This window comes from Rhinolophus ferrumequinum, chromosome 9 (genome assembly GCF_004115265.2).
Source record: "Rhinolophus ferrumequinum isolate MPI-CBG mRhiFer1 chromosome 9, mRhiFer1_v1.p, whole genome shotgun sequence".
In the NCBI taxonomy this organism is placed as follows: domain Eukaryota; kingdom Metazoa; phylum Chordata; class Mammalia; order Chiroptera; family Rhinolophidae; genus Rhinolophus; species Rhinolophus ferrumequinum.
Genome location: NC_046292.1, coordinates 38,762,564 through 38,786,526, shown reverse-complemented (window position 1 = coordinate 38,786,526; position 23,963 = coordinate 38,762,564). Strand labels below are relative to the sequence as shown.

The following is a 23,963-nucleotide window of genomic DNA, read 5'->3' as shown; positions in this document are numbered from 1 at the left end:
GCCATGCCCCATGGCGGAGGCACTCAGTGGGGCTGGGCCCCGAGGACCCAGGCAACCTCTGTGTGGGGGGAGGGGCGTTGTACAACGGGCACAGGGTGATTTAGGCAAAACACTGACTTGGTCAGGATGAGTGCTTCGTCGTGGAGTGCTGCCATGCCTCTCTCCTCCCCTGGGTTCTGAGGCCAGACCCTGCGCCTGAGTCAGCTTGGTGTGCTCAGCACAGGAACTGGGAAAAGGTAGACATCACTGAATACAAGTAATAGAAAATAGTACTTAGCTAATACTGAGTGCTTATTCTGGGCCTGGCCCTGCGCTTACTGTTCTACACAGGTTATTTACTCCTCACAACAACCCCAGCAGGTAGATCCCTCATGATGTAGTTGAGGACACATCTCCATGGCACAGAGAGGTTAAGTGACATGCCCAGGATCACTCCGCTAAAAAGTGGTCGAACCAGGATTTAACCCCAGGTCGTTTGGCTCCATAGCCTGGGCTCTGAGTCACTCTGCAAAGTGATCACTACAGTAGTGAGGACAACAGTGGAAACATTGTCAGACACCTGTCGTGGGGTCTAGAGGATAAAGGGACAAAGCATGGGTAGGGGTCCAACAGGCAGCCTGGCAGAGGGAACACTGGCGCACAGACAAGGGGCTGAGAAAGGTCATTGTGTGTTTGAGGAATGATGATCCATTTGGAGAGGCTGAAGCATAAAAGGGCTGTGTGCTGAGAGATGGATCTGAGGGCGGGGCAGGTCCTAACAAGCCTCAAGTGCCAGGCTGAGGAGCACATGCTCTATCCGTGGTTGAGGGCAGGGCAGTGACAGGGCCAAGTATTAGGACCACACCACCTCTCACTAGCTCTGTGACCTTGGGCAAGGCACTTTCCCTCTTGGAACCTCAGTTTCCTCATCTGTAAACTGGGGGTGACAATTCCTGCCCCTTCCGCCTTTCAGGGATTAGGCAAGCACTGGTAAAACAAAAAGGATCTGGTAAACTGTGAAAGATTTTACAAAGGCAGGTTGGTGGGTAGGATGGAAAGAAGTGAACACACCGTAGTTGTGAACTTAGCCTGGTGCTTTTCCATGGAGACGACCAGGTTTACTCCAGCTTTTACTGTGATTGAAAATCATGCCATTTGCACGGGGCTTTGCTACTTGCCATTTGGCCTTCATTACCTCACTCGAGGATCCTTTGAAGTTGGATGTAATTATTCCCATCTTACAGGTGAAGACACTGAGGCCCCGAGACGTGACATGACCTGCCACAGCCATGCAGGCCAGAGGGGCAGAGCTGAGGCATCACCCAGGTTTCACAGCTGCCCAGTTGTGTTCGTTCTGTTCCATCTCACCTCACCTTGTTTATACTAAGCAGCTTGTCAGAGCCAGCGTCTTCACAGGGCACATCAAGGGCGTGAAGGAGCAAGAAGGCAGGAAACAGCAAGGATTGATGACCAGAGGGATTCACGATTCGAATATTTGAGGTCTTGATGATTTGTGAATCATCAAGGTCATACTTTGACCTTGACGGCCTCGACGGCCTGTGACAGGTCATACTTTGTCATTTTACTGAGACCCAAATTTGAATTCTTTGCTTCAAGACCAGTATGTGGAACAAAAGCCTGTCAGTGAGCAAGTCCAGCCAACTGCCCAGCACACACTTCTTAGCTCAGCTGTCCAGTTCTCCCGTCCTTGTGGGAAGCAGGGTGGCCCCAGGTGAGAACACATATAAGCTTTAGAGGCAGCTCATCGGGGGCAAAATCCCACCTGTGCCACTGGAAGCTGTGTGACCTTGAGTAAGTGGCTGCCTATCTCTGAACATGTTTCCTGATATGTACTGCAAGGATAATAATACCTATCTCAAACGGCTGTTGAGCAGATTAAATGAAATGGTGGTAATTCATGAGCTCTGCAGGACATGCAAGGAACTGGTCACGTCTCTGAGAAGGGAAGTAGGAGACAGGAGTGCAGTGGAGGTAGAGAGATGGACTTTCCACCGTATACCTTTCTGTAACTCTCCTTTAAAAAAATCACGTGGAGTGGGTTCCTTATTCAAATAAATAAATTGAATTTCAAAATGACATAATGCATGTAAAGCATTTAGTACAGTCTTAACACTTAATACTCCATAAATGTTAGGTTTTATTATTATATATATTACTCTAAAGCCGTCTTTAAGAACTGTTTCTTTGTGGAAAATGATTCCCCCCACCAAAGCTAAATGCTCCTTGTTGGAGCTGAAGTGGAAGAGTTTAATCAAGTGATGCTTCTCAGACAGAAAATAGGAGTTTCACGGGCAAACACCTGCCTTTGACTTGGCTTATACCTGGGCATCCGGAGAAGCATGGCAGCTTCGCTGGAGGGGGAGGCTGGCCTGCTCAGGAAGGGCCTTGAATGCCCATCAGCCCACAGCCTTGAAGCCTGTCTCTGGGGCACGTTGGCTGTGTAACCTTGGGCAAGTCACTGTACCTCTCTGAGCCATCAGGTTTTCGTTTGACAAATGAGGATAATGATACTCATTGCCTTGCAGGGCTGTTGTGCGGGTTGTAAGAGAGTTATGTGGTCGCTACCATCATCACATCTTCATCTTCGTTATTATAAGGCACATGGGCTTCATTATGGGACAGTAAGGGCCAGAAAAGGCTTTCTGCCTGGTGTGGTAAGGTTAGGTTCTAGGGGTTAGAGAGGTCACTCTGGAGGTTCACGTGGAGAGAGGACTGAGGATCCACTGACCCGCCCCGCTCCCACTCGTGCTGACCACTCTGAGCAGCACCCTTAGCCATGAATTGGACTAATCCAGCAAAAGGATGGTTCTGGATTGCAGCAGGGAAACAAAATCTGAATATAACCAACAGAGCTTTAACTTATCCACTTGCCTGGGAAGGTATTTATGCTAATCCTATTCCAAGCAAAAGCAACTCCGACTAATAAAAGCGTCGTCTCAGCTCAGGACTCCATACCATCTGTCGGTCCACACGCTTGGGATGAGCTTTTGCTACGTAGCACAGACCGTGCCGCTTGGCGTGGGCTCCCCTGGGCCAGCCTGGAGGTGTGGAGGGGGAGCCAATCATTCGTTCACACGTACATTCGTCCAGTATAGATGTATGAGTCCCATTTGGGGCCAAGCCCTGTGCCAGGCATTGGGGAGCCAGTGGAGAAGAGCAGACCAGGTCGCTGTTCCCATGAAGGGGGTTCTCTGGTGGGAGAAGCGAAAACCTAAATACATGAGTACGGTAAATTCAGATGGTGTTCAGTCCTGTGAAGACAAAAAGCACTGGTGTGGCAGTGCCTTTGGGATAGGGGCCTAGTTAAAGGGGGAGGCCATGGAGGACCTCACTGAGGAAGGAAGGCCTGAATGACAAGGAGTCAGAGCGTGGCAGGCAGAGGGAACAGGGGTTGCAAATGCCCCCAAGGAAGAGCCACAGGCGGTGAGTCTGAGGGAAAGAAGGTCGGAGTGGGGGGGTCAGGGGTAGGAAATAAAACAGAAGCAGTGCTAGAGGTCACAACATGGGGGACATTGTAGCCCAGGGTAAGGACTTTGCGTGATGCGGGCCACTGCAGACCTTTGAGTGGGAGGGACACAACTGGCAGCACGTTTTAGAAGTTCACACTCGCTGCTTGGTGAGGAATTGATTTTAGGAGGGATAAGAGCGCCCCCAAGGAGATGAGGTGAGAGGTGCTGGCACTGGAAACGGGGAGAAGAGTAAGGATTGGGGTTACATTTTGGAGGTAACAATGCAGAGTCTGGAGTGCTTAGCACAGACTCTAGCAAACAGCAGGCGCTCACTACACGGTGGTTGGCGTTTTGGTTAGTTTGATTCTCCTCTGCCAAACAGCCTCCCCCAAATCATACCTTGTAAGGATCCTGATATTTGATCAGCTTATGTACCGGCCCATGACAATGCTAGACGCCATTTTCCCTTGTGGGCTGGCCTCACATCATGTCCCCCCGTGGCCATGTGGGCCGCTTACCTCTGAAGTGAACCTCCCATGGGCCGTGCATTTTCTGGCCCTGAAGCAATCCAACCCCTAGTGCTTCCTCGGGGAGCCTTGCTCACTGCATCAGGCAGGCGGGGATGGGGCTCTTGAATGTACAGAGAGATTTCCCAACCCAGGGACTCTTCAGAACCATGAGAAATCCGTGGCTGAGGGGAGGCTTGACCCCAGTCCTGCACGGTGAGATCCTAAGCAGAACCCAGGCAGGGTGTCTCATCTGGTTTTCTACGTCATGCATGCAATGCTTGTGTCCTAAGCTCCTGCTCTGTATAGACTGTGCAGGGGACAGAGATGGGAGTCAGACACAGTCCCCACCCTGGAGCTCACGTCAATGTGGAGGGGGAAACAAATAAATAGTGTCTGCTGTGTTATAGGTGCTCAATATTTGTTGATGAACAGTTACCCACATAGTAAGCCCCTGAAACTAGACCTATAATTTTACTTCGGTATTTCCTTATTTCAAAGTCTTTAAAATTCTCCAAGTAGAAATCCCCAGCTGAGAATTCAGGTCCCTCACGACTGGCCCTCACTTCATTCATCTGTCTCACATTCTTCCTTCCTGCACTTTGGCTTTAGACACATTATACTTACTTTTGTTCCCTGTGCTTTGACATTTCTCTGACTTGCACGTATACACTTTTCTTTGTACCTGGAACACCACTTCTCCCATTCACTACCTGGTAAACTCCTATACACCTGTCAAAGGCCAGCTCCAAAAGCAGCATCTTCGCAAAGCCTTTCTGATTCTCTCCAGACCAGGCCTCTCCATACGCTGTGAGGCCCTCCTTCCACTGTGCTCCCACAGTCCTCTCTTCAACCCTCCGTTGTCAGATTGTGTGGATTGATGACTCGGTGCCCCCATTGGCTCTGAGCCAGAGTCCTTTTCTGGTTCACCTCTGTGCCCCGGGGCCTATGAAGGGGCCTCACATAGAGAAGGGAGATATTCCGGAAGCATTTTGATTCATGGTGGTGATAAGTACGGCGGTGTGGCTGCAGCACAGGTAGATGCGACGGACGAGAAGGAGGCCAAAGAGGGCAGCAGACGCCTGTAAGGGCAGGGCCTCGAGTGCTAGGCCTTATGGTAGATTTGACCCACTGGAGAAATAGCGGGGGAAGACTAGGAAAAGACTGTCAAGGTCATAGGAAACAAGGAAAGACTGAGAAGCTGTCACAGATGGAGGAGGCTGAGGCATGATGACTTACATGTAATGTAGCCTGGACTGAGTCCTGGAACAGAAGAGAATCAGAAACCCAAATCCCACTTGGAGAAAGGAGAGAGCAGGGCAGCACTGTGTGGGGTTGTGACAGGGGATATAAATATTGATTATGTTTACGCAGTGTTCTCAAAGACTATTAGCTCTGGGTTCGTTTTCCAACATAAATAAGATAACCTTTGCCATTAGGTACTTAAAGTCTATTAATAGGCCATAAACAAAACAAAACAAAACAATAACAACAAACCAAAAACAAACCTGTACTCCTATGAACATACAAACATCCCCTTCTCCTCTGAGACTATTTGATGAAACACTTTCTTATTCACATGGGGAAATTGAGGGCTGGAGAGTTAAAATAGCTTGTCTCAGGTTGCCAGTTGGATAGCAATAAGCCAACGATTATCCTACTTGAAGGCTGTCCTGAAAAGCTGTGGAGGAAAGAATCTCGCCAGTCATATAGTTCGCTTCTCACACAGCTTGGCTGTTTGCATGTTTTCTGCATTTAATATATATGTATACAAACACACACACACACACACACACACACAAACAATATGTGAATTTATACTCACTGTGAAAAAACAATTGGATGATAACCCAAAGTATAAAATAAATATGTGAGTCCATACTGATATTAAATGAATAAATAGGGAAGACTAGACAAATCTTCCCTAGAGAAGAATTCCAAATAATATAAGTAGATACTCCACCCTCCTCCGGGACGTGGAGTTTAATTTCCCCACCTTTGTGTAGGGTCTGGTCTTAGTGACTTGCCTCTGAAGAATTAGAGTACGGAAAGGGAAAAACAATAACTTTCCAGTGGAGAGACCTGGCAAACTCTATCGTTGCCAAGCAATCAAGGTTGACATCACCAGTGATAAATTAGGTGGATATCCTGCACCCCATGATGAGATGTGACAAGAAGGGCACTTCACATCTGTGACACTCTTCCCCAAAACCCATAACCCCAGTTTAGACATGAGGAAATCATCAGGCAAACCCAAAGTGAGGAGCATTCTACAAAATACCTGGCCAGCACGGCTCAGGACTGTCAAGGTCATGGGAAACAGGAAAGACTAAGCAACTGTCACAGAGCAGAGACTAGACAGGCGTGATGACTAAACGTGATGTGGTGCGCGGATTGGATCCTGGAGCAGAAAAGGAATGAGTGGGAAACTGGTGAGGTCTGAATGAGGTCTGCAGGTTAGTTAACAGTAATGGACCCATGGCAGATTTTTAATTTCAACAAATGTACCACATTAATGCAAGATGTTGACAATAGAAAAACTGGGTGAGGGCATATGGCAACCTCGGCATTATCTTTGCAACTTTTTGTAAATCTAAAATAATTCCAAAATAAAAAGCTTATTAAAAAAAAAAAACCAACAGGTAAGGAGAGAGTGAGTCCCTCCTGGCCACCCCGCCCCCACTCCATCCAAAGCCTCTTTCTAAATTGCGTATGTATCTGTACATGTTTTTTTTTCCCCTCTCTCTCTTTTTTTCAATATGTTCCTATAGAAATAGGGGTTTCTTTCCTTATATAAACATTTCATACTGTATATATTGTTCTGCAATTTTCCTTTTTCATTTAATTTGTCTCAGTGATGTTTCCATGTCTGTACTTACAGGTTTCTGCTGTCCAGTATAGCAGCCACTAGACACATGTGGCTATTAAGCACTTGCAAATGTAGTTAGCCCAAATTAAGATGTGCTGTATGTAAGTGTAAAATACACCAGCTTTTGAAGACAGTACACAAAAAAGAATACCGCATCTCAATAATTTTTATGTTGATCACATTTTGAGGCGATATTCTGGGTGTTTTGAGCTCAAAATATATTAATTTCATCTGTTTCTTCTTACATGTTTAGTGTGTCTACTGGAAAATTTTAAATGACATATGTGGCTCACATTATATTTCTATTGGGTGGTGCTGTATAGATCTAAACTCAGTTTGTCTGTCTGTTGCATAGTATTCCAAAAATGTGTTAAGTACCACAATTTACTTAACCATTCTTTTTAAATGTACATTTAGATTTTTTCTAAAATTTTATTACAAACCATGTTCTAATTAAAATCTTTGAACATGCCTACTTTGTGCACATGTAAAACAATTTCTCTAGAGGAGGGGTTAGCAAAGTAAGACCCACAGACCAAATGCAACCCAGGGCCTGCTTTTGTAAATGAAGTGTTACTGGAACACAGCCACACTCACTCATTGACATGTTGTCTGTGGCTGCTTTTATGCTACAACAGCAGAGCTGAGTAGTTGTGACAGAGACCATATGCCTGCAAAGCCTAACATTTTTACTGTCTTTCCCTTTCAAAAACAGTTTGCTGATCCCTGCTCTAAGAGTTGTTACTAACAGTTAAGAGCTATGTGGCAGGTCCAGTTCCCTGGAAAGTAGACTGAGATGGAGATTAGCATATAGGAGGTTCATAGGTATTGCTCTTGGGTGCAGAGAGGAAAAGTAGCGAAATTATGCAGAGAGATAAATTAGGCGATGCAGTATGAAGACCTCAGCCAGTCCCACAGGAGCTCCGAAGCGGGGATGGTCCTTCAGACTTGTCCTGAGTTGGGGCAGTGGGGCTGGACCTTTATAATCCTGAATCGACCTGCACTGGGGAAGTGGTATGACTTGGTGAGGTAACTTTCTTTAGCTGAGGGAAATTCCCAGCAAGGGCTGCCAGCTGAGAGGGAGTAAATGCATCAGTCCTGGGGGAGGGGGGTGCGTGTGGGGCGGGGGAGGGCTAGGCAGGGCAGGATAGCATCACTGCAGCCCAAACCTTGTGCCACACGGCTCCACTTCTTCCTTTAAGCTCTGGGAGCTGCTCTTCCAGGATTCTGGTGGGCCTCTTTTCCTGGGGAAAACCCAGAGAAAAGTTAGCGGGACAAACTTCAAATCCCCCCACCATGACTGGTCTTGAGGCCACAAGAGGTACTCATCATCTCCCTCTTGTGGTCCCCATTCTCAATCCCCTTACCCTCAGCGAGCACTTCTGACCTCAGTGACTTACACAGTGGCATGATCTGGACCCTCCATCGTGAGGGGTCTGAACCTGTGGTCACCACATCCTTCTCAGGCTGTGGCCCCTGCACTGGTTGACTTACCATAAATGCTGGCAAGCGTACTAAGGTCTCCAAAAGGATCAACTGGGTACCAAGATGTAACTCTCTGCCCTCCACTGCTTCAAAGCAGCCTTACCTCCTCCTCATGATCAGCCGTGATTCTCCCTGAAAGAATGGTGACTCTGCTTCTTGCCTGCTGGTCCATTGACACAAGGGGCTCAAAGTATCTGGGTGGCAGTCACAGCTAAAAGTGCAATAGTCATCTTGTTTCTCCTGGTGGAACAGTTGCCCCTTTGGGAGGTAGGACCTCTAAACCTGCAGGACCCAGAACTGTGGGGACAGGAAGCACAAATGCTTCCTGGAGTGATGGTAAGAGTGAGACCACTCCTGTTTTCATCCCTTGGTTCCTGGACCCGTGTATCCTACCTATTGGAGGCAAAGCACTGGGTAACGGTCGGTGATTTAGAATATATGCTGCATCCTGGATAATGGTACCCCATTCTCGCAGAGTATTGTTTCTGAGCTGGTCCTTCCCTGTGCCTTCAACAGGTCGTTCCACACTGACAGCTTAAGGATAGTGCACTCCATGGATGAGTGGACTCCATGGCCATGTATCCACTGCCTCATTTCCCATGTAGTCATATGGGATCCCCAGCCAGTAGATCACACACTCTGTAAACCCTGAGAGTTGTGCTGGATAAAGGCGTACAACCAAAGCCATATCTGGAATATGTCTATTCCAGTGAAAATGAATTGCAGCTCTATCCACGGTGGAAAGGGTTTAACATAATCAACTTGTCAAGTGGCTGGTTGTTCTCAAGCGATGGAGACGTGTCTGAGACTGAGTTAGTCTCTGTAACTGGTAGACTGAACACTCAGCATCAGCAATAGCTACATCAGTCTTGGTCTGAGCTCATGTATTGGGCCCATTCAGACCCTCTCTCTGTGCCACCATGGTTACTATTTATGCACCCATTGTGCCAGCTCTGGGTGGCCTTAGATAGAGGCTGGCTGATGTCACTGCATATGGTGGCTGTTCAGTGCTTCCTCCGTGGTACACACTCTGGTGGGTGTTAACACGGAATGCAATGATATTCACACTTGGCACCCACTCTCATAGGTCCACTCACATGCCTCTCCCCCAGATCTTGTCCCCCGTCTTCTAATCTTATTCCTTCCAGACCCCTACACCAACTAGACGAGCTATGTATCACTGCCGATGAGATCCATGTATATTCTGACCTTGGGCCCTTGTCTTCCACAAAAAGTGGATGACGAGGTGCACTATCCACAGCTCTGCCCATTGGAAGGGTTTCCCCTCTGCTGTCTTTCAAGGACAGCCCGTGTGAAACTGCAGTGCAGCCAGTCTATTTTTGGCTTGCTCACTTGTACTGAGCTGACTTACCTGAGAACAAATCTTGCCTCTTTTCTCCTCCAGCTGGATATGAGGAGCTCCTCAGGCAGCCAGAGGTGAGCTGAGGGAGCGGCACTGGTTGGTGCAAAGGCGGTGGGTGACAGAGCTGTCTGGGCCACCTGCTGTGCCCGATGCCAGTTGTACCATGTTCACCTTATCATGAATTGCGGCTGGGCTTTCTGACCTTAGGACTGGGTAGATCAGACAGGAACCAGCTCACGATGAGTAGCTTTGGCTGCATGGTCAACTGGATGATCCATGCTCAGACGATCCGTCTCTTCCAGAATCCTATAGCACCTCGGTTGTTGTTTGCAAAGTGTGTCATTCCTGGCTACAGATGGCATGGCCCTGCTCCAGAACCCCTGGGGTCTACATTGTGATTCTCCCCCTAGGCCTTGTCATAAACTCCACAGGCATCTTTTCTCACCACTGATACCTCAAATGCCATGGGTTCTGCCAGATCATATGGTTCACACAGCAGGGCTGCGTGTACCATACTCTGATATACTGCTGAGCCTTTTCCCGCTCTGGGCCCCCATCAAAACTGGCAGCCTTCTGTCATTCACTATATGGAATGGAGCAGTATTCCCAAGTGTGGAATATGGTGCCTCCAAAACCCAAGAGGCCTAAGGAAGGCCTACAAGGCATTGCACTTCTTTCTTACTGGGGGAGTGGAAGATGCAGTAATTTGTTTTTACTTTGGAGGGAATGTGCCCGGCATATTCTAGACCATCAGCCCCTAAAAATTTCACTGATATGTCAGGCTCCTGAATCTTCAGTGTTTTCTCCCACTCTCTGCAATGTATGTATCTCATTGAAGCTTCCAACATACTCTTCGTTCTTGCTCATCTGGCCCAATAAGCTGGTATCTTCAATACAGTGGATCAGTGCGACAGTGTCGGCAAGACAGGTAGGCAGTACAGGTCGTGTCAGACTAGGCTGTGAGAGGGTGGGCGAGTTAGCAGCCCTGGGGCAAGACTGTGAATGTGTATTTTTGCCTGTTCCAAGGGACTATAACTCTGATCTTCCTTTCGGGATAGGGAAGGAAAAGAGAAACGTTCACCAGATCAGTGGCTACATACCACGTACTTGAGAACATGTTAATGTGTGCTAGGAAAGATGCCACATCTGGCTCAGCAGCTGCACCTGGAACCACCACTTGGTTGTTTTGCTGTAGTCCACTGCCGTCGTCCAAGATCCATCTGACTTTTGTAGGGGCCAGATGGCGAACTAAATAGAGACATAACGGGGATCCCTATCCCTGCATCCTTTAGGTCTTCAAGGATGGCATTTATCTCTGCCATTCGGGGATTACTAATGATGTTGAGCATCTTCTAACATGTTTATTGGCCTATTTCCTTTTCTTTGAATTCACATAATTCATAATCGTGTGCCTTTTTTTCACGGTTTATCTCGTCCTCATCACTCACCTTCACTAGACTGAGCTTCTTAGGGCCGGAGTCTATGTCTAATTTACCCCTGTGACCCGTGGACCTGGCCCATCAGAACTCAATAAATATGCACTAAATGAATGATTTTTAACAAGATGAAAAAGCAGCATTTGATTGGACATCCTGGTCTTCTTGAATCTTGACACCAACCTCCTTAGATGATGGGTAAGCCTCTCCCTGACAGCAATTATATCATTTTGGTTGATTTAAAAGAAAATACAATGTCATCCAGTCAAACCATTGCTCTTTTGAAACCAAGGCAGTGTCACTGAACTAATTGAAGCTCCCAAAACCTTGTTTTCTGGATGGACTCCCTTCGATAGCAATAATGGGTCGTAACAAACTGAGCGCTCGCCCCATATGGCTGTGATAAACGCATCCAAAACATATTACAAATCTCAGAATGAGGCTCTGAGGCCTGAGGCTGCAGCAAAAGAAAACCAAGGTTGACAGGCACAAGTGTAAGAACCTGATATTCTGTAAATGAAAAAAGGCCAGCTGCCTGTTCCTTCACCACTGAACACAGTAAATGCATTATCTGAGCTTCCTGCCATTTTTTCAAACGTGGGACTCTCTAATGATATCTGTTTGGTCAACTCTAAACTTCATTTGTCCAAAAAAAAAAAAAAATTTCTAATTTACTAAATCTCGAATGTTTCTTTCCTTTGCCTTAAATTGTTGCGTTTTTAAAAAATTTTTTAAATTTTCTTCAATGTCTCTTTATGTAGGAACATTCTTATCTTTCTAAAACACACATCTTATTAGGTCCCTCACCTCCTCAGAAACTTCTCATGGCCTCTCCTTATGCAAAGGCCAAAGTCCAAATTCCTTCACAAGACCTCTAAGGCTGTCACTAATTTTTTTGCCCCATTTCTCTCTACCATTCCTAAGAACTTTATGCTTCTACCACCCCATATTACCTGCCTTTACTGAAACAAGGTGTGCACTTTACACCTCTGGGCTTTTGTACACATACTGATTGCTCTGCTAAGATCTCCTTCCTATCCTTCAAGACTTGGTTCAATATCCTTCTAGACTTGAGTCAAACATTCACTCTCTGTGAAGACTTTCCTTCCCTTAGAATGGTGTTAATCACTCCCTTCTCCACTTTCTCAACATGTTAAATAAATATTTACAATCATCACCTAATATGCTACACTGTAATTATTTACCTATGTGTCTGTCTTCCCACCAGTCTCAGAGCTCCTCAAGGGTAGAAATCATTCTCTCATTTATTGCAGTTTCCCCAGTGTCAGTCTAGTTTTTGGCACACAGCAGAGAGGCAACACTTGTTTGTTGAATGAATGAATGAATGGAAATAGTCCCTACCCCAAGGACCAGCACCTCCACTATAACCACCAGAAGAAAAGGATCCATCAGCTGCTGAAGCAGACTCATAGGATTTAATTCCCCAGATTTCCTTTAGCAACTAAACAAATTTAGAAAACATATTCATGCCTAGACTTCCAGGTAACTCAGAGGTCCTAGGAGCTTTTCTCACCCCGTTTCAGGAGCTGACCCTTTCGTTTTTAACAGGCTGGAGTTCAGAGGTGCATCTTAGTGGGTGGGTCAGCTTGGATGGATTTCTGCAAGCCTCCTTCCCTTTGGCAGACACTCAGAATAGCTCCATTAGCCTTCATGGACATTCTGCACATGCATCAAGGAGAAAACAGCCACAAATAACACAGCCTGCCTTCCAAATCTCCAAAGCACATCTCTGCAATCATTTTACTTTCCAACTATCACCACTGAAGCCTTTTAGCCACAGAGCAATTTGTTTTCAACTTACTCTGGGTTCCTAACTTAGTAGAACTTTTTGGTTGCTTATCCATGAAGCTTCCTACTTCCAGTCTTCCTCCATGCTCCAGCTTCTCTTCCACAGCTTGTTAAAAAACTAACCAGTTCCTGCTTGGAATCAGTCCATATGCCTTCACCTGTGGCTCAAGACCCTTCAGATTTGATCCTGGTCCTTGCCTCCCTCTCCTGCCTCTTCTCCAGCTACTGCTCGAGCTACTCGCCTCTACTCGCCTCTACTCGTCTTACCGCTCACCTCTCAGATTATTTCACACTTGAGTCTTTCCATACTCTGCTTTCTTTGCCAGTCATACATTTCAATCACCCAATTAACTACTTTTGCCCTTTAAGACTGCACACAGTTATCACCTCCTCCAGTAAGTATTACCTGACTGGATTAGATGCCTTTCCTGAACACCCACGAGTCACTCAACTATTCAATAGTTATGGAGACCTAGTTTATGCCAGGCTCTGTTCTAGGTGCTGGTGATACAGTGGGAACAAAACAAAGACACTGCTTTTGTGAAGCTTACATCCTTTTTTCTTTTAATTTGAATTTATTGGGGCAACACTGGTGAATCCCTTGTACAGTTCTATCGTACATCATCTGTATGTTGCATTGCATGCTTACCACCCAAAGTCCAGTCTCCTTCCATCATCATATATTTGACCCCTTTTCCCTCTGAATTCCCCCTCCCCAACTCCCCCTCTGCTAACCTCCATACTGTTGTGTCTATGAGTTTTTGTTACAATCTAGCGGGGGGATAGAATCAAAAGCACAACCACAGAACATGTGGATATGTCTAGAAAAATACACAGGGTATTATGGTAGCAGCAGGACAAGGAATTAGGTAGAGTAGCATTTCAGAGAGAGAAAATAGCATGTGAAAATGCCAGAGGGGGAGTGACATGGTGGGACTTCCAGTTTCGATGTTACTTTGTTTCTAGTACAGAGAGGTAAATTTGGAGGGGTGAAGACTGGACACAGAGGGACCAGTTAGGAAGCCATGTAGTCAGTCAATCCAGGCCAGAGAGGATCAAGTCCTGAGGTGATACCAGAGATGGAGAAGAGACAAGAGATTCTAAATCTATGTGAGAAGTAAAACCATGAGGGCTTGGCTGGGTGAGGGTAGGAGAGGAGGGGTCTAGGCTGACCCTCGGGTTCCTAGCTAGAGTGCCTGGTTTGCCAGTATTGCCAAGTGAGAGAAGACGTGTTATAGCTGAGATGCCGTGGGGCCTCTATTATAGGAGATATCCTCGGAAACTCAGGGACCAGGTATGGAAGATACAAACTGGAGTGTCATCTGCATGTAAACGATGCTTGAAACCATGCGAGTGGATGAAATTTACCAGGGAGACTGTATCCAGTCAAACAGACTTGAGTTTTGAATCTTAGCTCTGCCACTGGTTATCTGTGTGAACTTGAGGAAGTTATAAACCATGTGAGCCTGGATTTTCTCATCTTTAATTGGGCATTATTATTATTTAAATGTCTACCACAGTGCTGAACACATGGTAGGTGTTAATTTGTTATTCTGGCTCCAGTACTTCCTAGCAGTGGGAACTCCCTGCTTGGTGAGCCTCAGGGTCTCATCGGTAGCTCCTGCTGGGTTCCACGTTCCCCATGGAATGGGTGCTCAGGAAATGGTTGCTGAATGAACAAAGAAATCCAAAAAAATTAAACAAGACCTACTCACACAACAGGTGAGAGGATTAAACAGGATTTTTAAAAAACTACTAAGATCAATGTAAATGCTAATAAATTATCTTAGGAAAAGTATCTAGGACTTGGAAGGTAGACAATGTTAGTCCCTTCCCTCTGTCCTTGCTTTTTTTAACCCATCCCTTCTTTTTTTGTATTTTAAATCTTCCCTTTTTATTGGCTCCTTCTTTTAGATTACAAACAGGCTCCAGTTTCCCATAACCTAAAAAGCGTTCCTTGGGTCTGGCTATCTCCCTCAAATTCTTGTCACTTCATTCTTTATTTTCATCAGCTATCCCTTTTCTCAACCCAAAACACTTTTCAATGAACAAGCTGTATCTTTTGTTTTAAGAGAAAAAAGTCCCAGTTTATTATTTCTCTTAAAAAAGCAAATATCATTTACATAATTGTTTAAGAAGGTCTATACAGAGGTATTTCATTTCAAAATATATGTATGTAATTTTTCTACTACAGTAATTCATTTCAAGAGGAATTTCATTATGTATCTTCTACAGAGCCCTAAACGGAGGGAGGCAACGTATTCAAATAAACCCCAAGGCGAGGGGATGCTTCAGGCCAGTTCCTCATTAGAAGCCTCAGCATGGGGGCTCCGGAGACCAACGCAGGTCTTCCAGGGAGAGCTGAAACGTTCAGATAAGTGAGTTCTGGAAAGAAGGGGTAGTTGGCTGGCTCCACAGGCTCACCCCTGGGGTAGAGCAAAGAGAACAGACAGGGGAGTTCTGAGAGGCACCAGCGCTATCTAAACTCGGGGGGATGGCACCGAGTGCGCAGCAGCAGTAATTGAGTTTCAGTTACCTGCAGGGTGGCGAAATAAAGTAGTAACTTCATCTGCCTGACACGGGGGAAGTTTAGAGGTGTCCTTGGCATACTCGCAGTGCAATCCGTCACCTTTTTGCCGTGTTGGGTGATGGCAACCGTACAGCAGCGCTTCCTAGTGACAGCCAGTGCATGTCCTGTTAGGCGCACTACAGCTAATGAAGCATTTCCTGCAGGCCTGTTTCCCAGGGCTCTCTGCATCCTCTGTCTGAAGGGATGGCACCATGGGAAAATTTAGCACAGCCAGCATCAGCTATCACCCACACTCAAAAGAGTCTTTGAATGGCAGAGAGGGGCACATTTTCCTTTCTGCCCAGCCCAGGGGTGGAACCATCTTCAGGTCACTTTTTGTAGGTCTGTACAAATGTGCCGACCGGCAGTGAGCCGCTCTTCACCTGAGCCCGGATTTCAGCTCGGTGCTTTAATGTGAAGACCAGGGCTCTCACCGTCCGCCGGTACGGCCGATTAATGAGGCGGGAGCAGAGATGAAACGTTTCCCGCTCGATATTTTCAACCAGTAGGTGATCCATCTAAAAAAACAGCAAAATTATCAAATTAGGGCTTTGCGTTGCATAAGGATTAAAAGCAAGAGAGGCTGGAGCACTCTGCTCAGAGGCCTCCATTAATCAACTGAAATTCAAGGACATCTACTTCCTGTCACAAGAGAAACAGGAAGAGCAAATTAATTCCACCCTGGCAATTAAGGAACAAGGCCATGTGCTTTGTGACAGGGACCTCATTCACAACCCCTGCCGGGTGGTAATATTTGCCATTATAACAGGAAACTGGCCTGAACTAAGCAACGGGTACTGCGCCCTGTACTTTACCAACTCGGAAACGAAGACCAAGAATAATAAATCAGTATAACAATTTATACTTTTTTTTGGTTTGTTTTAAAAGTGCCTTTTAACCCCTTACAGCGTTTTAGAAACATTGGATCTGGATCCTAATATGTGTGTAGAACAGTTTATAAATCACTTTTCACATTTAATTCTCATAACTCCTATTATCTCATTGTATAGCTGAGGAAATGGGTTAAAAGGTAAAGAAAGGTTCAAGGTCTTACAACTACTAAGAGGCAGAGCTGGGACTCTGACCCAGAGCCCTGACTGCAAAGTTCATGTTTCTTCCCTTTCACCATCCTAACTGCCCCCTCAACATTCTGAGACCAGCTGAGTGTAGAGAGACCCTTGCAGGGTCACCTGAGCAGGCCTATGGGATGGAACCTGCAGCAATTCTGGGGTGATCTGGCTCAGGCCCAAGCTCTCCTGAGGTCACAGACCTAATCAGAGCAGGACAGGTCTGGGACTGTGTCCACATGGTCTGGGTCCAGGTTAGGCTGAGCTGCTGGTCGGTCAGGAGGCCCTCTGCCCTACCTTCCTTTCCAGGCTCATCCCTCCCCACTCCTCCCCTCCCCAGTCCTGACCACAGCCCAGCCTGAGCCCGCTAAACTGCTTTCACATACCTCCATGCTCTCTGCACAAGTATATGCTCCCTCAGCAAGGCACTTTCCCCAAGAAACACATTTCTATTTGTATGTCAAAGCTTAGCTAAAAAACAAATGCAAAAACACAAATCCTAGCTCAGAGAACTGAGAGTTCTTACTTGGGCTGCCACCGTGTCCCGAGCTTTCCTCAGTCATTATCATAATATATTATAATGGTCAGCTTCTCGTCTGTCTCCCCTGATAGTTCCGAGAACACAGGACGCAAATTTCTCTCTCACTTCCTTTATTCCCTTTCATTCCAATATTTATTTAGCACTTACTATGTGCGAGCCTCTGTGCTTGGGCAGAGGAAACAGCAGTGAATGAGGCTGCACAGTCTTTGACTCCATGGAGAGCTCCGTCCAGGAAGAGACGGGCAGTGAACAGGGGTCGGGACTATACTATACTCAGCGCTAGGAAACGGGACAGGAACACATGCTAGGGCGCGGAGCTACGCAAAGGGACCTAACACGGGAGGGCAGCGCCTGGCTTCGGGAGGAAATGATGTTTACCCTGAGAAGTGGAGAACGAGTAGGATCTGGCTAGGGAAAGTGGGCGTTTGCTTTGTGATAAAGTCACTGAGCTGTACATAAATCTTTTGTGTACTTTTTCGATATATGTACTATTCTTCTATTTAAAAAGAAAAGTTTAAGGAAAAAAATGCACCAAATATATAAAAGGATCATCCGGCATTTGATAAAATGTCCTAACATAAGAAACAGACACACTAAAACAAATAGAGAAAAGAAACTTGTGTGGGGACAGAGCTAGGAGTGCAGTTTCCAGGCTCTCGGCGTCACGTGGAAAGGTGCTCACTCGGGTAGTACATGGTCATCAACTGTGATTGGATGGCCATCAGCTGTAACCAGTGAGTCACTGGCCATTAATATAACTGCCGTGACTATGCTAGCAGCCAATGGGGGCTAGCAAGAAGATGGTGGCTGAGCTAGCAAGCGCGGATTGCAGTTAGCAAGTGAGGTGGGTTGGCAGAAAAGCGGGCGGCAGGTTACGGAGGCAGGTTACGGATCGGAGGCAGGTTACGGATCGTGTGGCTCCTGCTTCCTGTGTCTCCAAACCCAGCCGCCAGCGAAACTATAGTAGTATGACTCCCCTATCTACGGCTCCGTGGGTGTTCCTTTTTGGCCTCACCATGTCCTGCGTTCTTATGCGGGGAGCAGGAGCTGAGACCCCGCATGATGCTCTGCATAATACTTGGAAGAAACAAGAACCAAGCAGAGAGCAGAATAGGACTGAGAGAGAAAGAGAGAGAATGAATATCCAGGCCCAGACATCCACAGAGGTGTAGCAGGCAAAGGATGCTGAGGGAAGTCTGTGGTCCTGATGACTGACTAGAGGCTGCTCATTCCAGTGGGAGGATGGTTAGTCACCGACTGTTTAGAGATTTACTTGTGTAGTTTAACAGTCACGAAAAAAGTCTTTTTGGGTTTTTTTGAGGGGAGTGGTTGTTAGGGAAAGAAGGATATATGTACATTTGCAAACAGTGATGGCCATTCCATCATATTGTAGTATATGTACAAACAAAACACCCCTAAAAATGCCTTCAAATTCACATAACTGAATACTCATACATATTTCATCCACTAAATAGTTATTGAGTTGCTACTCTGAGTGTGGCCTAATCTGGGTACTGGGGACACTCAGCAGAAAAGACCTGACCCCTGCTCTCCAGGAGCTCACAGCCTAGAAAGGAGACGGCATGTACAGACAGTCGTGGGGTAGTGGAACAGGTGCTCTACCAGCAACGTGATGGGAATAAGGAGCAAGCATCTAACGATTCTCATGCAGCCTCTGTGGGGACAGAGTCCCAGAGAGCAGTTTCCAGGCTCTCAGCCTCACATGGAAAGGTGCTGATCGGGTAGTAGATGGCCATCAGCTGTGACTAGTTGGCCATCAGCTGTTACCAGTCAGCCATTAGCTACTGACATGACTGCCGTGGCTGAGCCAGCAAGCGTGGATTGCGGTTAGGAAAGGGGCATTGCAGTTAGCAAGTGAGGTTGGTTGGCAGAGAAGTGGACGGCAGGTTGCAGACGGTGTGGCTCCTGCTTCGTGTGTCTCCAACCCAGCTGCCAGCGAGAATATAGTGGTATGACTCCTCTATCTATGGCTCCGTGGGTGTTCCTTTTGGGCCTCACCATATCATGCGTTCTTGTGCGGGGAGCGGGACCAGAGACCCTGCATGACAGCCTCTTATTAAATGAAGGCCAATCAGAATGAAGAAAAACATCAGTGATATTGAAATGTAAATTATAATGGAAAACGATTCATCCTGCACCCTTGTGTATACCAAGTTCAGTGCAAAGGTGAAGAGTGCCTATCTTGTGACTGCCGTTGGCTAATCCGAGCCTCCCCAAGATGCTGAGTCCTTTCCAACGGGTCCTAACCTGGTGATTAAGGTAAGCCGTTTTGGGTGAAAGGAGCAGAGTCTCACCAAGACCTTGACAAAAAGGGGCTTTGCTGTGAGATGCAGCTGAAGGAATGGGAATAGGAATGTTCTAAGAAGTCGAGGGATTTATTTCGGGACCACGTATCCCTTCTGTGTCTCGTGATCTGCCTGGTTGCTTCCTCATACGTCTGTGCTCCTCCATTTGCCTTGCTCACTACTACTTCTAACTGCCTTATTCTCTCCCCATATTCTATACAGCTCTACCCACAGCTTCTGCTTCCTCGTGACAGGCCTTCTGTTTCAACACTCCCACTGTTGTTTTCTTAGTATTTCCTAGTTCACAGTTCTCAGAGACAGAAAATCTGATTTGCCTTTCCTTATCTATTTGTACCTGGGAGTTATTCGGCTGTCCAATCCTGGACAAATTGGCCACACCGGAGAGAAGGTATCAAACACGCCCACGTACAGCTGTCTTTCATCAAGGATTCTAGCCTCGGTGGGAAATGGTACCGTAATTAGTGATGTCTGCTCGTCTGTAAGCCCTTTCAAAGCAAGGGAACAAGGCCGTCTTCGTGTGTTTGCCGTAAGTTCAGAACTTCCCACATCGTAGTGTGACTGTGTGTTTGCCTGTCTCCCTCGGAAGACTGTGAGCTCCTCTAGAGCTAATACTGTGTTGGATCCATTTCTAAATTCCTCCTTCCTAGCATAGGTACTGGCATATAGTAAATGCTCAGTAAACGTCTGTTAAACGAATGTCCTTACCACCCCCCCATGTAACCTCCCTCCTTTCCTACTCTTTCAATAACATCTTATACATAACAGATATGAAATATAATTATTTCTATTTTATATGTATTTTCTAGTTAGCAAAATCCTACCCCTCTTATAAAGGCTAGTTCAATTACCATCTCTTTAATGAAACCTTCCCAGATTCCTCCATCTGATTTCACATTCTGTCCTCTGTGTATCTACACCACTTGCTAGTACCACTATTTCAGATACATGTGATCCTGCTTCATATTTACAGGCTCTCAGCCAGGAGACAGTAAGCTTTAAGATAAGGAATGCAACTCACTTATATTTGTGTTCTCCCCTGGCACTAGTAGTAGTGGTACTAAACATTTGTTGAATTGAATATCCACTGGGAACAAACTTTGTGTGAGTTTTGGCACACATAGTATGATTGGTTTTGTACATATCCACCCATACTCCTTTTTGACCACTTGAATACATTTATGAAAAGAGCTGGTCAAAGCCAGAGGTGCAGTCTGAAGCCATTAAACAAAGAAAAAACTAACAGTCCCATATGGGGACGTACCCCTGACCTGGATCTCATTAGCACCATCTGACAACCAACTGGGCCAACCAGCAGTGTTTCATAACTCTTAATGATACAGGCTCACTTTGAGAATCGGGTTCATTTTTTTAAATGACATAATAGGAAAATGATCATAGGCCATGAGGTAGGAAGGAGAGTGGATAATGAGGAAGGGGAAGTAAGAGAATGACACCACAGGGGACGTATATATGAGGAAAGATCTAAAAGACAGGGAAGAACAAAGAAGATCCGGAAGGGAGAAAGTAAAGGGGAATGGAGCCAGGGTCTCAACAATGGAGTTTTTATTCATCTATTCCATTTTGCCAAGAACAATGAAACAATCCATGAATCTTGAAAGCAAGATCTGTCAAGTAATAGAGATGCATTTGGCTGTGTGTGTGTGTGTATTCTTCATCTATGGCTTTCACTCTTAAAGAATATGACCAAAACAAATAATATGAAAACGTTTTTTTCTATAACAATGTAATGAGTGTATCTGCAGAAACGCATGCTGGGATCAAACTGTAAAGGCTTATTAGTTATTGGGCCAATAACTTACCCAATGGTTTACTACTACCTGATAAAGTACATTTATGGAGATCCGTTGCTTGATTTGAATGCACTCAGCTCAACATTGGTTACAGTCAAAGACCAGATACTGGATTAGATGGGTCAGTGATTTACCCTAATATGGAAATGGTTCAGATGAGGATACGTGCTAAGAGTTAACTTTATACAGAAGTATTCATAATTCTCTGACATATCAAACTGATGAAATTCCTATCAAATACTGTTTATGCAAGGAAAATAGGTTGATTTTTTTTAGGCCAAGGAATAGTAAAATGCATACTTTTAATTTTTAAAATTTATTCTTTGAGAACAAAACCATTCAACTATGCATAATCTGATATTTTTTCCAATTACGTTTGATAGCACTAACGAATGTATCACTTTTTTAACTTTGCTTTGTAACACTTGAGTGCTTACCACTTGATGTGCCATTTAAAGGATAATTAATGGATAAACTAAAAGGATAATTATTATGGAGTTTAATATAGCAGGCAAACTGCTCATTAATTCTTAGAAGCATAGCTTTGTTAATATCATTTACTTAAAAAGATACCATAGGGAACTGATATTTACCACCACATTAACTACACATTATATATCCACACTCCATGTTTCAGTAATAATTTTGGTTTACTTAAAAAATAAACTTTATTTAAAATACCAAATAGCAAGTCTTGGTGGCTAATCAATACTCTGGAAAATTAGCCTTACAACCTTCATATTCTTTTCTCTCTTCCAAGGGTTTAATATTTGTATTCAAGCTTCCTTTAGGAAAAGGTAAGCAAACTTAACAGCATAACAATTCACTGAACTATCAAATAAACATTAAACATTTTTTTAATGAAAAAATAAAGATATATAGAAAAGGATATACAAAATGACACTGATATTTATCAAGAATAAAAAGATAATAAATGTAAATAATTATCAATTTTATGCAATCGTATTTAAATAATTAATAAAACTATAGTATGGAACATTTGGCACATAATTGGCTCTTAATAATCTGGGATAATCATAACTTGCCCAGTATTCATTTAAAAAGCTATAATAATTTACAAAACCGAAAATGCGCCCAATTATTAACAAGATTATATCTGGGTGGTAAGTTCAGTGGTGATCTTATTTTTACTTTTTATATTTTCTTGGTTTTCTATCAGAAGTTTGTATTAAAAAACCCAAAACTTTATTTTAAAGAAGTAAATAATATGCCACCAGTCCATCTGCCTTTCTTTTGTGGATGCATAATTGAGATAGAAAGGTTAAAATATTTTTTCAGAGAATGCAGTAAGAGATCTAGGATTTAAATCAGACTTCTGAATTGCTTCTTTTGTTAATAATATTTAATTATTCTTTAAGGAAACTTTAATGAAGGAATATCCTAAGAAGAAAAAATATGGATGTTGTACGTCTGATTTTTCCCAGAGTATTAATTAACCTGTAAGATTTGTTCAATGATGATGGTGATTAATATTATTTAATGAGCAAAAATCCTTCTAGCATGTGTCCCTCAAACCACTAATATCATCTGAACTGTTGGCTATGAATAATAGGAATTATGTCTAGCCAATTGATTATATGCTTTACAACTAAAGGTATGAGTGTGGACAAAAAATGGGGGAGTAGAGTCTTTTCAAGAGACAGCTATTTATTTTTGCCATTGATATTCCATAACAGAATCCATCTCAGAATTTTTGCTTCAGTGGGAAGGGAAAGAAATTTAAATGGGAAAGAACCAACATTCATTAAGTGATTTCTAATCACCAGGCACTATACTATTCCTCTGTATAAATGGTTTGTTTAATCTTTCCAGTAACTTTAGGTAATAGGAATTGTAATCCTTTTACAGATAAAAAAAATCAAGTTTCATAAATGTTGAGGGATTTGTGTAAGGTGCCACAACTAGTATATACTAGAGTCAGGTTTTAATACAGGTCTTGCTAGTTCCTTTCTACAACACTGTCTCCCAGAATGATTACAAATCCAGAACCCTTAAAGAAAAAGCAGTTAGAAAACAGCTACAGCATTAAGACTATGAAAGTTCATTATGAAAATGTGAGGCTCATTTAACTAAGAGCTTTTAGCAATCACATTCCAACCAAAATTACCTCTAATTCCAAGGCTTCGGAGATTAATTTCTGGGCTGTTTTCCTAAATGTCTCAGTTTTGGGATCACTTCGCACTTCAATGGAAGGTCTATCTGTATATTTCTCAATGAAAGTTCTCCACTCAGTGTAAACTTCTCTGGCAAGACAAGCCACTTCTGAATCTGAGTGTTGACGCATCTTGTTTACAGTGTGACCTGGAACAAGAGAAGAGAAACCAAAGGAAAGGTTGTTCTGTCTTCTGAAAAGTACAGGACTAGATGGACTGATGTGTGTGTGGCACTTAGTCATTCACGTATCTAAGGACGTAAAGGCTCTTGTGCAAATGAAGACCATTTCTCAAAAGCTGAGATAACAAGATAATCACTGGGGGAGAATCATTGGACAAGCCAATGCAATAAGTCATAAAACAGAAGCATGATCAATAGATACTTAGAACAGGTACCAACTCCTTAATCCAAAAATTGCAATAAAAGAAAACAAATTATGCATTTATCTTATCTTTTTGGTACATATTATATTTCAGGACAACCAAATAGCTCTAGTTATTGAGGGAATGTTCTTTATTCAGCTAATAAATGTGAAAAGATTGACAGAATTTTTAAA

At 44.5% G+C, this 23,963-nt stretch overlaps 1 protein-coding gene and 1 long non-coding RNA gene across 8 annotated transcripts in view; one reads left to right on the top strand and one right to left on the bottom strand.

Annotated features, from left to right (window-relative positions):
* LOC117027147 (uncharacterized) overlaps positions 1 to 23,963 on the top strand; it is a 44,431-nt gene that overhangs the window by 8,150 nt on the left and 12,318 nt on the right. Inside the window, exon 3 of one of the 2 annotated variants that reach the window (XR_004423870.1) lies at positions 19,275 to 19,374. The exons of the other annotated variant lie outside the window; for it this stretch is intronic. This is a non-coding gene — a long non-coding RNA (uncharacterized LOC117027147). The remainder of the gene's footprint in view (positions 1 to 19,274; positions 19,375 to 23,963) is intronic. 2 annotated transcript variants of the gene reach the window in all.
* The window catches only part of TCEANC2 (transcription elongation factor A N-terminal and central domain containing 2), a 32,611-nt gene continuing 23,631 nt past the window's right edge, over positions 14,984 to 23,963 (bottom strand). For all 6 annotated transcript variants that reach the window (XM_033114526.1, XM_033114525.1, XM_033114524.1 and 3 more), the window contains exons 4-5: positions 23,361 to 23,554; positions 14,984 to 16,004 (exon numbers count right to left, since the gene is read on the bottom strand). In XM_033114526.1, the coding sequence (XP_032970417.1) occupies positions 15,816 to 16,004; positions 23,361 to 23,554 (383 nt within the window). In that variant the 3' untranslated portion in view covers positions 14,984 to 15,815. The remainder of the gene's footprint in view (positions 16,005 to 23,360; positions 23,555 to 23,963) is intronic.